Source organism: Macrotis lagotis, chromosome 5 (assembly GCF_037893015.1).
Source record: "Macrotis lagotis isolate mMagLag1 chromosome 5, bilby.v1.9.chrom.fasta, whole genome shotgun sequence".
Lineage (NCBI taxonomy): Eukaryota > Metazoa > Chordata > Mammalia > Peramelemorphia > Peramelidae > Macrotis > Macrotis lagotis.
In genome coordinates, this window is record NC_133662.1 from 228,763,085 (window position 1) to 228,777,978 (window position 14,894).

Below are 14,894 nucleotides of genomic sequence, written 5' to 3' on the forward strand. Positions count from 1 at the left end.
AATGCTTTATTCCTATAGTGCTTTTAAGTCAGCTGTTTCATTTGATCTTCCCAACTACCCTCTGGGGTAGGAAACATCCATTATTATATTTATTGACAGATGAGGAAATCAAGGAAGACCTTGATGTGGGAGTTACAAGACCTGTTGCAGGATCTCTGCTCTTCCATGTACTGTCCTAGGGAACTCACAATCTTTCTGAGCCTCAATTTCCTCATTTGAAAAATGAGGATAAAACTATCTGGACCACCTATCTCATGGAGCAGCTAGGTGGCCTAGTGGATAGGTCACTGGGTCTGGAGTCAGAAAGGCTTGAGTTCAAATCCAGCCTCAGATACTTCTTAGCTGTGTGACCCTGGGCAAGTCATTTAAACCTATTTTCGTCAACTGTAAAAATGAGCTAGAGAAGAAAATGGCAAATTATTTCAGTCTCTTTTGCCAAGAAAATGCCAAATGGGGTCATGAAGACTTGGACACAACTGAACATTTTACCTCATCAGATTGTTGTAGAGGAAATACTTTTTAAAGTGATTATTATTGGTTCTTTATTGTAGTACTAATGGCTAGCATTTACAGAGCCCTTTTAAGACTTGCAAAGCTTTTTTAACAAGTATTATTTTAATTTTATCTTCATAACCCTGGGAGGTAGGGGCTATTATTTAATCTCTACTGTACAGAGGAGGAAATTTGAGACTGAGAGAGCTTTCAAGTGACTTGCCCAGAGTGGCCCAGCTAGTATCTGAGGTCAAATTTGAAATTGGGTTTTCCTGACTCCAGGCCCAATGTTCAATCCATAGTGCAGTTTAGCTAGCCACCTCTAACGGCCCCTTCCTGAGACAGCAAACAACATTGATGTCCCCTTGATGGTCCAAAGAGAGCACCAAAGCCTTTATCCTCCTTCCAAACTAAAAATCCACTGATCTCTGAGAGCCTTTGGGAGTGGGTAGGGGAGAGAGGAAGCTCTTCTTTTGTGGAAAAGAACTGACAGTTTGTTTTCTACTCTTCCTCTCAGTCGCTTTCCCCAGGAAGGCAACTCTTTGCAAAACTAAAAGCTCATTTCAGACAAGTCATTTCAACACTATTTCCCTTCTTCCTCTGTGGTATTTCTTAGTCTCCATCTCATCAGGGATTTCTGAGAAAAGATGAAACGTCACCTCCCACAGCCCCAGCCCACCTCATGAGGTTGAGTCTCTTTGCTGCCTGAGAGCAGGCAAGGCAAGCATCCAAACCCTCACCAATCAGAGGGAGGGCTCTCTCCTGGCCAGCACCCTTCATCAGCTGCTCGCTCCCCACCTGAGCCTTGAGACTGAACGGAAGTCAACAAACAATGCTCTGGAGTCACAAAGCCTGGAACCTAACAGCTGTTCCTTCCCAGCTGCCCAGCTGTTTCTTTACTCTCCACCAGGGAGGGGTGGGTGGAGGGAGAGGTCAAGGATGAGAGCTTCAGAGCTGGGAGCCACCCTAGCTAGGGTTGAGGTCCCACCCCTCTCAGTTTGTAGATAAGGAACCTAGAGCCCCTCTGCAGCGCTGCATGGTTATACTGTATGGCCCAGATGGCCACAACAGAATGAGGGCATGAGTGATTTTTAAAGTAGTATTCATCAGTGGCTAGAGCACCAGCCCTTGGAGTCAGGAGGACCTGAGTTTAATCTGACCTCAGACACTTAATGATTACCTAGCGTGTGGCCTTGGGCAAGCCACTTAAGACCCCATTGCCATGAAAATACCAAAAAAAAAAAAATAGTGTTCATTGAGACTCACACTCTTCCTGTCCCTTCCCAAGCCCAAAAGAGATCTACCTCACCTCTAGAAGAGAAACCAAATAAATTCTGAGAAAGTTTCTTTCCCCCGCAGACCAAGAAAGAAAAAGAAACTGGAGGCTGGGTAAATCTGACTCTGTTGTGTAGGTTGAAGAAGAGGAAGACTTTGTTCCTGCTATGAGAGGACCGAGTTATACAACAGAGCAGAAGTGAAGTAAGGGTAGGAGTAGAAGACAGATGGAAGATGATTATTTCAGAACAACAACAACCACCAAAAACAACAAAAAATAGGAACCACTCAGGAGTCAGGACCTAGATAAAACTCAACATTCTTTTCCTTGTCTGGGCTCTTGGCTCCTCTTTCCCTGTACACCTTGTCCCAGGCAAGCTTTGACAAACACACATACATAACACATAGGACCACGTGATGGGGCGGGTGGGTAGGAAGGATGTTGGGGGGGCGGGGAATCCTGAAAGGAATGCAGCCCCAGCTAGTTGGGGGCCCTGGCTGGGCCCTTTGCCACTGCTGTGGATAGGAGCAAACACAGAAGCCAAAACAATGAGCTCATGGGCAAGAATGCAGCCAGTGGGGAGGTCTGGGCAGCCAGAGCAAACTGGTTTTTGATCCAGGATGGGAACAGCAGGAGTTGAATCTCCCACAGAAACTTAGAAGGGAAAGAACAAGCCTGCAGCCACTCGAAAGAGCTTTGGGATAACACTGAGAGATTGTTCTTCCCGGGAGAACTTAACCCTGAACACAGGGAGTGAACCACACAAGCTCCAGTCAAAAGCATAGCTTGACATTACATTTGTTTTTCTTTGTGGGGATGGTGGGTGAGAGGAAGGCCTCAGAAAAGGAAAGATGGCTGGGGAGAGGTAGATGTGGGCTGCTGAGCAGCTACTTCCTGACAATCAGATCTGCCGGTTCAATAAGATTCCATACTCCCACTTACACTCTTGTGCTAACTCTGCTCAATTCAGCCTTAAAATCTGCCAGGCCAAAGAGATAGCATCTTAAAAATAATAATTTAAAAAAATGACTGTTTTTTTAGACCTTTTCATGGCACCGCACACACTTGAAGAACCTAGGCTAGAGTAGGGATGATTTGGGAATGATACAGCTGTTGTTTTCATTCTCTTTTCAGATATTACAAGAGATTTAGAAATTTTATTCTCTTTACTCCCCACCTTTTATTTACTTGGATATTGTGGAAATGCCCCTAGAGCTGAGTCCACAAGCATTTCTGGAGCATCTATTCTAGGCCAGACACTAGGACACAAGAGCTGAAGACAGGCAAAAACAGTTCCTGCCCTCAGGGAGCTTACAGTCTATACAAACAACTAAGTACAGACAAAATATAGGCCCTGTAAATGGGAGGCTGGGTCAAAGGGAAGACCCTAGGAAAGACCCTTTGGAGAGGACTAGATTTTAGTTGGAACTTGAAAGGAGCCAGAAAAGTCAGGAGGCAAAGGTGAAGAGGGAGAGGGTCCAGTGTAAAAAGGACAGTCAGTATGCCAGCATGAAGAGGAGGGAAGCATAGGGACCTGGATATAAAGGGCATTACAAACCCAGCGGAAGATTCTGCATTTGATCCTAGAGGTAATGGGGACCCAAGAGAGTTTATTGAATTAGGGGTGACGTGGTTAGACCTGAGCTTTAAGAAAAACACTTTGATAACTGAGTTGGATGATGGACAGGAATAGGAAAAGACTGAGGCAGGAACACCAAAAGCCTAGGTGTGACATGGTAAAGGCTTTTACTAGGGTGGTGGCAGCATCAAAGATGGAAGGGGGCATATACAAGAGATATCATAAAGGTAGACTGTAGGACTTGGCAACAAACTGGATATAAAAGGTGGGAGGTAGAAATCAAGAAAAACACATAGTTTGTAGAACTGGGTGACTTAGGAGGATGGTGGTACCCTCAACAGCAACGGGCAAGTTTGGAGAAAGAGAGGGTTTGGGGATAGGTGGACATAATGAGTTCAGTTTTGGATATATATTATATTCAGGTGAGATATCTGAAAGGCAGTTGACTCACATTTCTATATATCAAGTCTCTCCCTTGAGCTGACTGGCCATCCCAGAGACACCTTGAACTCAACATATCTGAAAAAGAATTTATCTTTTCTCTCCAAATCCATTCTCTTCCTAACTTTCTTATTTCTGAAAGGGTACTGCCATTCTTCCAGCCTCTCTCTCAGGTTTAGAACCTCGGCATTAACCCTGATTCTTCACTCACCCTCACTTTACATGGCCAATCAATTGCTAATCCTACCATTTCAACCTTTACATCTCCTGCATCTAACCAAGTCCTCTACCTGTCAACAGAGGTTATTCCTAACTTGTCTCCTTGACTCTAGTCTCTCCCCACTTTCAGTCCATACTCCAAAAACAGTAAGTGTAAAGTAAATTAAAGAGGAAATAATACTAATTGGTGGAATCAGGACAGGTATTGCAGGTGGGTATATTTAAGCTGGACTCTGAAGGAATCTAGGGATTGAGAGGTGAGGATTAGAGGCAGAAGAAGACAAAATATTATGGACAGGGAATGGCCATTAGATTAGTTTGATAGGAACAGTGTGTAATAAGGAGAATAAGCCCTATGATTAAGTTTGGAAAAGGTTTTCAGGGGCCAGATTGTGGTGGGCTTTAAATGCCAGCTTGAGGATATTATGTTATCTTAGAAGCAACTGGGAGTTTTTTTTATAAGGAAGGGGTGATATTATCAGATCTATATTTTAAAAATTGGATTTGAGATTTGAGAGGGGAGAGACTGAAAATGGGGACACCAGGAGGGGGTTACTGAGATATGCCAAATGAGGTGATAAGGGTTTGAACTACGGCCAACTCCCTGTGTGACTAGAGAGACAGATTTGAGATGTGGAAGAAAATAAAAATGACTTGATTGTATATAGGAGTAAGAGAGGGGTAAGTGTAAAGGATGACTCTTGAAGTTACAGAAATTGGAAGAATGGCAGTTCCCTGGACAGAAATTACAAAATAAAAGTAAAAACCTGGATTTGGGGGAAATTTGAGTTTGAAAAGCTTATGGCTCATCCAGGTTGAGGTGATGGATGTGCAGTTGTTAATGAAGGACCAGTGTTAGGATAAAAATTAATGTGACATATTTAGATTTTGGAGTTATCTGCCTAATAAGAATTGATCCCCAAAGGAGTTGATGAGATCACAGAGACTGTGGAGAAAGTGCTCCAGTTGGACTTTAGGGCATGTCCCCTCTTAGTGGGCAGGTACAGGATGATGACTCAATAAAGGAAACAAAAGAGGAGGCTGACCCAGAGTGCAATGACACAGGGGGCAAGGAAGGAAGAGAGAGTATTCATGGAAAAGGATTTCAGATATCATTCAACAAACATTTTTTAAATACCTATACTTATACTAGGTTACTATGTAAGCAGCAGGGATCTAAAGACAAAAACAAGAAAAAGAAGCCAAGCCCTCCAGTTTACCTTCAGATTGTGATTGGGATACAAAATTTATACAATTAAGTAAACATAAAATATAATGGGGGAGGGGAAAGGAAAGCACTCACCACCCCCTTTAGTAAGCAAGGGAGGTCATTTTAGAGGGCAGAAGAGCCTAGGGCACCTAAAATACCCTCATGTAGGTAACCAACTACTCCAATTAGTTCTAGTTTTCAATGAAGGTAAAAATTAATGAGCCCATCTGCCTAGTTCTCTGACCTGTGGGAAACTCCTTCCACTGATTTATTTAAGAGGATAAAGGAATATGGGGGGAATAATAATAATAGCTGATGTTTTTGTTTAGTACAACTCTTTGTGACCTTACCTGGGGTTTTCCGAAGTTCTTTGTTTTATTTTTCCTTTTTCGGTTCATTTGACTGTTGAGGAAATTGAGGTAAACAGAGCTAAGTGACTTGCTCAGGGTTACATGGCTAGTAAATCTGAGGCTAGATTTGAACTCAGGTCTTCCTGACTCCAGGTCCAGGGCTCTATCCACAGTGCCACCTTGCTGCCCAGTTCTGGGGTAACAAAGACAAAAATTATTTTCTTCCCTTTCAGAACTTCTATCAGGAGAATGATATGTATACAAAAGCACCCCAATCAATGAAGTACCATGTCCAGGTACTGCCTAGCTGCCCACCTAGCTATGGGTGGCATAGAGAGCCTATTTCTCTAAGGTTTACAAAGTCCTCTAAATATATTATCATATTTTATTCTCACAACAACCCTGAGAGGTGGCTACCACAGGTATTATTTACCACTTCAAGATTCTTAGAATCCTGTCCCTATGTATTTCCTCCAAGGTGTAGCCATCAGTGGCATAGGCACTTTCTCATCCTGGGCTATTTTGTCCAGTTCTCCCAAAAATCTGTCATAGAAGATCCACCCAGTGAGTTGGGAGTCTTTCTCTGGGCCTTTTTATATTCAATGCATGAGCAGTTCAAAGCTTCAGTATTACTTTCATTTTCCAGATGAGGCACCTGGAGCCCAGAGGGTTGTTTCAGTCAGATCAAAATGGATAAAAAGCCAGCCAGGGACAGAGTCGGTGGTGTATAAATACTCATTCCCTCCTATCCTTCCCTTCTGAGATTTAATGGTTTATTCATATCTTATTTACTCATATCTTACTCAACTTGCAGAGACCAGAGTGAAGAGATTTGAATTCAGGCCTCTGCTGACTAGGGCTATCATTTCCTGCCTCTAAATAGACAATTCTTTCTTTCCAATCCCCTAAGATTGGACATCTGGAGTTTCCAGATGTCCTTAGGTGAATTAAAAGGGCTAGATTTTTTTTCCTCTATAGAATACAATCTACCCCCCCCCCCTCCATCCTTGGGATACAAAGAGAAGAGAGAATCCACAGTTCCTCAGTTTAAGTCTGAGACCTGCTCCCCCTCCGGTCCCCCACAACAGGCCATTCTTGAGCAGTAGGGTTCGGCCTCACCAATGTCTGGGGGTGGGGTGGGGGAGACAGGGAAAGGAGGAGAGATCCAAAGGCTGTTGGCAGCAATGCTTGGGAAGAGAAAGACCAAAGCTTCGGGGGTAAAGTGCAGTCTGCTGGGAAGCACTAGCTAGGCCTTCCCCACAGACAGGTTAGCTGCTTCTGGTCTACCTGCCTCAAGGAAAAGGTCAGAGAATGCTGACACATGCCCCGGGGAGTGAAACCTTTTTTAACCACACCCTCCAAGAAGGTCTAAGGTCAGTTAGCATCCAGAAAGCAGGGGGAAAAGAAAGCTTTTTGCTCATTCCTCTCTATGGTCATGGGGGTTGGTAAGAATGTAAAAATCATGCTTTTGGACCCCTGTTCTGTCTTCAGATGTGAGTTTTCACCTCGTTTTCTTCATTTGGAACATTTTGTTGCCCTTTTTTGGGCAGCAGCTTCTGTTTCAGGATCTATTTTAAATCCCAAATAATCTCTCTTTTGACTCAGTTGATTTCAGTTCCAAACATCCACACTCAGCTTTCTACTTTTCCAGAGTTTTGGGGCTTGACTTTCCCAATCTGATTAGAGGGAAGAGGTGGGACCTCTCTTCTGTTCTTTTGGACCCCAGCTCTCTTCCAAGCTCTGGCTACTGTTGTTGTTTTGTTGCTAAGCTGAATTAAGAGTTCAAACACTAGAAGTTTCTGCCTGGAGACTTCTCCATGGCAGCTCCGCCCACCCACTGGTGATCACAAAATGCGTCAATACAACTTTTTTTCTGGGGCCGTAGTTAGGGAACCTAAGTGGTGAAGCGCTGCCTTCATCTGCGACTCCCAACCCCCATTCTCCACATCCTGACCCATCTGAAATACTACTGTAACAATATTGAGTTGCTAAGGAAAGCTGAAGCTGGAGGTTTTTCAAACAAAGCAACTGAGGCTTATGTAGTCCGAGGACCAAGTCCTGAGTATATCCTCAAAGCTATAACCACTGAGCAATACAGGAAAAAAAAACTGAAAACCAAAACCAACACACAAACCCCAAACCCAATCTAGATAAGCACGGAGACTACAATCAGGCTCCAGGAAGGGAGAGATCCAAGACAACTGACACAATCCAACATCTAGCATGTGTGGAGCTGCTGACAAAGACCAAGTCTGCCCTTAGAAGGGCCAGGATGGTGGTGGGGAAGCAGCAGAGATTTCCATTAGAGGTTTTAAGCTCCAGCTGGGTTTTTTTATGTACATTTTTTATTTTATATTATTACAGTAATCTTGTGAGAGTAATCATAAACTCTGCCCCCCCCAAAAAAGCTGAGAAACCTCAAGAATAGTGAGAGGGGGAAAAAAAGTGTACTGAAGAATTCGGTCTGTGTTCAGATTCCCACAGCTGTCTCAGGGATGAGTTGCCTTCCCCATCACAGCCACCAGAGAAGCTGCTTCAGTATCTTTGCTATCACCAGCCGTATTCCCCTCCACTAGATTCCTCCCCACTCTCATTTATTCTATTCTTTCTCTCCATTCATCCTGTCCCTGTTCAGAAGTGTGTTGGGTCCGACTACCCTCATCCATAACCTTCCCTCTCTTCCATCACCTACTCCCACTTTCTCTCCCCCACCAATTCCCCCCCTTCTCTTTCCTCTCATTTTTTTCTAAGGCAAAATAGATTTTTATACCCTATTAAGTATATGTTATTTCCTTTCTGAGCCATTTCTGATGAGAGTGAAGGTTGACTTATTCCCCCTCACCTTTCCCTGTTACATTCCATTGAAAAAGCTTTTTGACTCTTACGTGAAATATCTTAGCCCCTTCTTCCTCTCCTTTTAAAGGATGAGAATGTCAGTCTTTGAGAGTACATTTGGGGGAAAAGATAATAATTTTAGGATGTTTGATAGTCTAGTGGGATTTCTAGGTCATGTCCAGAAAGCAGATAAAAAATCCCAGTCTGGACATTCTGCTGGGGGGGGGGGAGAGGGAGAGGGAGAAGAGGGGGAGAGAGAGAGAGAGAGAGAGAGAGAGAGAGAGAGAGAGAGAGAGAGAGAGAGATTACAAAAGTAAAAAAATTTAAATGTTTTAAAAAAAAACCCTTGTAATAAACAATGGCTCACTGGGAAGGAAAAGAGGAAGGGATTCAGAGGAAAATTTATGTATATCCATACACAGATTGACATACATATAACATATGGCTCTGGCAACTTACAAGTAAATTTGAATATTTTTTCTCTTTGTATTTATCTTTTCTAAATTTCCCCCTGAACCCTTGCCACTCATTTTGGCTCTCCCAGAGTCATTGTTTATAACAAAGTTTAAAAAAATTTTTATTCTTGTAATCCCCATAGATCACATTCCAAATAAAGTTGATGAAGGAAGTAGGGGGTGGGGAAGCTAGCTACCTGATGTTTGAATTATTAAAAAGGGAAATGCTATAAGGAACTCCAAGGGGAGGTAATCCTGGCCTTTTGAATAGTAGTCATTGGAATCTGCCTCCACAGAAGCTCCTAGGGTTTGGATAACTGGGTTTTATTAGAGCTTTGCTCAATTCTGTGACTGTTAAGACCTGTTGTTCAGGTCCCAAATTAGACCAAAGCATAGGTGTTGTCTTCTCCACCTCCACCCCTTCCTTCCTTTGGAGCTTTACAAAAACAGCTCTCTTTACAAGGAGAAAACAGTAAAAATTTTGAGGTTGTCTGCCAGGAATTTGAAAAATGAAGGGGCTTCAGAGGGGAAAATATTCATCTGATTTCTCCTCTGACACAAAATTGCATGGGTGGGGGAAATTGGACTAGCCTTTTTTGCATGATTACTTCTTGATGCCCAAGGCTTAAAACCCATATGCAAAACCCACATTTGCACATTTCCATGGTGATTCAGCCATTGCACTGAGGTAGCAGAAAATTAAAAAAAGTATTAGGGACCTCAGATACATTTACTCTACCCTCACAGAATGAAGGGGAAAACATTACAATCTCATCATAAACTGGCCACTGGTTAGAACCTCAGTTAACAAGTCTACTTCCACCTTGACCTCAGATGCTATATACAACAACTGGAAAAGGGCGAGAAATATTCTCTTCCAAGGACAGCTAGGTAGTTCGAGAAGGGCCCTGAAATCCCTGCTTCAGGTATTGTTAAGTCTTCCTCAGCACTACCAATGGAGTACTGCAACCTTGCATATCAGAGATAGATATTCTTGTAGTTTATACCCCAAGTCATTGAGACAAGAGCAGGAAGGAACCAGAGCTCTCATTTTACAGGTGATGAAACTGAGGCCCAAGGACTTTGCCCAAGGTCACACAGGTTGTAAGCAACTCTGAAATCAGGGCCCTTTTCCAAACCCAGCAGCACTGAAACAAATGGCTTTTTTTCCCCAATGTTAAAAGTATCCCAAAAGACTCCAACCAGTAGAAGGGCTTGGGTTAACAATGTAATTAAGAGCAAAAATACCCAGCAGGTAGGTATGTGTGTTGTGTGCAAGTGTATGTGTGGTAGGGAACAAGATTTATGGCCTTTTCATTTGCCCAGCTGTCTGATCTCTCCAGGTAGAAAGGGAAGGAAGCCAAAGGGGGCAGGGGTACAAAATGAAACCTTAGAGATGACCCACACACCTTGAATTTAAATAAAAGATTTATTATTCTCTTCTCAGAAAAAACAGGAAGTTAAGAAAACAAACTAGATTTTACAACCCATGTATTCTGTAGTTGGTCCTAACTCTCCCTGGCTCACCTCTTCAAGGGGAGCATGATGCCTTAACCAAAGGCAGGGTGTTACACTCCCCAGATACAGGATTTAGAGGGAATCCTAGACCAGGGATTAACAGTTTTCCCTGAGAGAAGCAGAAGAAAACGATGCAGAGGGGTTCCCCCAAGCATCTTTGCACAACAGCCCCTTTCCTTGTCTCAGGACTGGCCTCAACTATGTAATAGTGGTCAGTCCTTCAATGCATTGAGGTTCTTTACTTCTCCCTATACTTCCTCAGGAGCTCATCCCCCTTTCCCTTCTAAACCCTAACTCTACCCATCTGACACTACACCAAACAATTTTTTCATCTAAGATTTTACACTTCCATCAGAATCCTTTTATGATGATCTGGGAGCCAAGATTTTTATGATGAGCTCTACCACTAGTTTACTGGGCGAGTCACCCTTTTTGTGCCTTAATTTCCCCAGCTGTAAAATGGGGAAGTAGGATTTCTCCTGCCCCTTTTTTACAGATTTTTGAAGCTATAAAAACTATATAAAGTGCTTTTAGTTCCTCCGCTATGCATAATATAAATAAGTGGGATTATGATTAAGAATGAGAAACACAACTAGATGAGAAATAGCTCCAGCATTATGGCTTAGAAGATGAGCAGGCAAGGTCATTCTTCCCTATTACATTCTTAGTCACACTTGATTTATGCTCATTTTATCTATAACAAAGTCCAGACTAAAGGTCTAGTTAAATAGCAACAATGCTGCAGTTTTCAGATGAAGTCAGCTCCAACCACCACAAAGAGTTATTTTCAGTCAGCCAGTAACAGTTAAGTAGCTCTTAGAGATTTTAACACCTCTATACAAATTCAACTCACCACTTTGAAAGGTTAAAGTCCCCCAATGGAAAACAATCCAGAGGTGACAAAAGTGATTCAGCCATTCTCCTTCCAAAGGACTTTGGAGACCCTTCCTTCCCCCCCAAAACAAAAAGGTTATTTGTGGAAGAAACCACAACAAAACCATCTTATCTTTCTTTACAAAGTCCAATCAGCAAGGGAACTTTGAGAGAAAAAATTTTTTTGAATCAAAAGACAGATTTAGCAAAGCTAATCAGAAGGGAACCAGCTCAAGACTTTACCATCCCTTTGGGCTTAGGCACCAAGTCCACTGCCTCTACTCAATTGAATACTGGGAGACAAGAAGATTCACTACTCCAGATGGGGCTGCAGGGAACCATCTGAGGTGTCATTCAAGTCCACATTCTGAAAGGAGCAGGAAGAGTTACAGGGATTGGTCCTGTAGTTATTTAGAGAAGGGCTGAAACAAGAGGAAGCAAATGTTTGAAAAGAAAGAGTAATTCGGTAGGAAATTGGAAAAGCAAGTCTGCAATAGATGCTAAAGCTGGTTTGGTAATCATTGCAATAGTAAGTTTTGAACAATATATAAAGGTTTCTTTTATTGACAGTCTAGGCTTGTATTTGACAAGCAAGCCTGATAATAGCACCATGGTTAGATTCATCTTTCTTTACATTTTACTTGCAGTTTATTTAGGCAAATATCTGTTTGCCTCAAGGTCAAGTTTGACTTCCTATACAATTTTGGCTACAGAATTTTAGAAAAGGTGAAAATTGTGAGAAAGTTCTGGAAAATGAAAACGAAGCCCATAAACTAAACTGTATCAGTAACATGAGGAGTCAGATGTAAATGACTCGAAAATAAAGAACTCAAATTGAATATATGTGCACAATGGCAATTTCACAAAAGCCATTATTTCATTTCTCTTTTAAAAAAGAAAAAAGTTCTAAAAATTACTTTGGCTCAATTATTAAGAAGCTGCCCGAATCAATCTTTTCATGTGTTTTGCTTTTTCTCCCCCCATCCCAGGTCCCTTCAAAGAATAAGCCCTATCCACAAGGAAAATAAACACAAAGGTAGTTTTAAAAATTGATTCATAACTCCGTGGCCTTGGAAAACATCACAAGTTGGTTTTGAATACCAAAAATATTCGACTAGTTAAGATCAGAAATGTTACATAGAAGATAAGGGTTCTAAGTCACTGGTCAAACAAATTACAAATTTTAGAAGGTATGGAAAAAACACTAAGCACAATCTCTTCTTATAACATTTCAAAGAAATAAATTTCTGTAAAAATATATATATACATCTTTTTACAGATATAAACACATTTACAAGGTTTTTTTTGTTCTTTTTTGGGGGAAGGGGAAGCTTTAAAAAATTTTTGTGGGTACAACTGCTAATTACTTGTACTGTAACTCAAACATCCATTCAGTATCACCAGGATAAACAACTGAAAAATCACTCAAACCATGCCAATAAAAGAAAAAGAAAAAAAAAAGAGCAGGTATACCTGGATACACTTGGAATTTGCCTCACACACCTTGAGCCACATCACTTTCACTGTGATACTTTAAAGAGGATCCCAGCTAAAGAAGGTAGAACTTCAGCCCATGGCAGTTAGTGCTTTTCTAAAACCAGTAAAACTATGTCATTCAAGGGAGATTTCCAAGACAGTTCTTTGACTAGGAAGCCTATGAATCACTGGATCTACGAAGGAAGAGTTCTCTCGACCCTATCTCTCACTAGCTCTCTCCCTGGCCCCCCCCCCAACCTGTCCGTCTGTGGCTTGGACAGCCCAGTTTTGCTTCGTGCAAGAAGCTGTCTTCTGGAAGCGGGGCACATTTTCCACTAGTATTTATTCTTATCCAAGTCCCTTTTGCTTCTCCCAAGGGAGTAGATCACTTCCTTTTCCTTAGTACTCAGGGCTCTAGGATTCTTGGATGTTCTGGCCTGGGTAGCTTGATGTCCGGCTTCATAAATACTTTTAATTTCACAGCAGAAGTGTGCAGTTTTGGTGCCTGGAGTGGGTTACGAGTCATTTATTGCACTTCAAGGCTATCTTATTAAATATGCCAAACCAGCTCCTACTCCAGCAACACCGGCAAAGGCGAGCAGCACATTTCTGATGCCACCTTCTAGGTCCTGTACATGAAAGAATTCCACAAACCCCTCCTAGAAAAGAAAAAGGGAGAATAAAAGACCAAATCTGAAGCGGCCCGGCTCGGGGCACGGATGGGCCGGGGCGACGCGAGGGCCCCCCTACCCGATGCCCCTGGCTCCACTTACCCAGCCTCTCTGCTTCACCAGCCAGTCCCGCTTCGTCTTGACCAGGGCCTCGGTTATGCTCTCCGCCAGAGGGTCTATGCAGCTCTCCTGGTTTATGTTCTTCAAGTGCTTGGCCACAAAGGCCCCGAAAGAAATGAGAGTCACAATCCGGCCCCAGTTGGTCACCCCGTCGCTGAACACGTGATTGGCCACTCGCGAGAGCGCTTTGAAGTCCTCCTCGTTCTTGAGGTCCAGCTTCCGAAGCATACCTGCGGGAACACGGGGAGGGTCAGGGGCCCTTTGTGTGCCGGCCCCCGGCCCCCAGCCCGCCGCCCCGGCCCGGCCCGCCCCACGCCCCCCGGCCCCGGCCCGGCCCGGCCCCCACCTTGGAAGGCCGTCTCGTGGTTGCGCTGGACGCTGTCCCCCACGCGCCGCAGCGTCTCCAGGGCCTTGCCGCTGCGCAGCGGCCTCGCGTCCTTGGCGCCCCCGGCCTGCTCGCGCAGGTAGCGGGTGATCAGCTCCAGCGACTGCCCGTACAGCTCGTCCTCCTCCTCCTCCTCCTCGGCGGGGGGCGGCGTGGAGGGCAGCGAGCCGTGGGCGCCGCCGCCCGCGCTGTCCGCGCCCTCTCTGGCCAGCGCCAGCACCGACAGGCGCGCCGGCCGCTTGCCGGGGGGCTCGGGCTCGTAGCCGTCCAGCTCGTCCTCGGGGGACGGCGCGGGGTCCGCCGCCTCGGCGGCCGAGGGGCAGCGGCGGCCCGGCGCGAACAAGACCGGCCTCGGCGGGGTGGCGCTGCCGGCGGGGGCCTCGGCGCCGATGGGCGCGGGCCGGGCGGCCGCCGCGTCCGCTGCCCCCGCGTCCCGCCGCGGCGGCGAGCTCTCCCCCGGCGTCCCCTTGCCGGAAGGCAGCGGGCGGCCGCCGCTCGGGGGAGCCCCGGCGCCCCCGCAGTAGAGGTTGAGGCCGATGACGGCGTTCTTCTTGAACGGGCCCAACATCTTCGCCGCCGCGCCGCGCTCGGGAAGCCCCAGAGGCCGGAGCTCCGCGATCGGAGGAAGCGGAAGTGAGGAGTGGCGGCGGCGGCGCGGGCCGCGGTTATATCCGGAGCGTCAGGAGTGCGTCGGCGCGGCGGGGGCGAGCGGAAGGAAGGGGCGGCGCCGGGGCGGGCCGGGCGCGCGGGGCACGCGCCCGCGCAGGGCAGGCGGCCCGCGCAGGCGCAGAGCCACGGCGGCGGCCGGGCCTCGAGGCCTCCCCCGCCCCCGCCCCCTCCCCGGGGCCGCGCTAGGGGCCGGGGCCGAGGGAAGTCCCCCCCTGCGTCGGGGTTCTCCGACGGCCGCGAGCCCCGGCCCTCGCCCCCACGTGACCTGCCCCCCCCCCCCCCCGGGCCCCGGCCGTTCCCACCGCCCAGGCGGCCCTAAGCCCGG

At 45.6% G+C, this 14,894-nt stretch overlaps 1 protein-coding gene across 2 annotated transcripts; it reads right to left on the reverse strand.

Moving 5' to 3' along the window:
- Nucleotides 1–10,267: 10,267 nt before the first annotated feature.
- Nucleotides 10,268–14,560, reverse strand: MCL1 (MCL1 apoptosis regulator, BCL2 family member). 2 transcript variants are annotated; one of them, XM_074188735.1, is made up of 3 exons: nucleotides 13,862–14,544; nucleotides 13,498–13,745; nucleotides 10,268–13,383 (listed from the first exon to the last, which is right to left on the reverse strand). In XM_074188735.1, exons 1-3 carry the CDS (start codon nucleotides 14,466–14,468, stop codon nucleotides 13,267–13,269), a joined length of 972 nt encoding a protein of 323 aa, XP_074044836.1. In that variant the 5' UTR covers nucleotides 14,469–14,544; the 3' UTR covers nucleotides 10,268–13,266. The 2 variants fall into 2 exon arrangements, with proteins under 2 accessions (XP_074044836.1, XP_074044838.1); XM_074188737.1 differs by lacking the exon at nucleotides 13,498–13,745 and having other exon boundaries at nucleotides 13,862–14,560.
- Nucleotides 14,561–14,894: the final 334 nt, after the last annotated feature.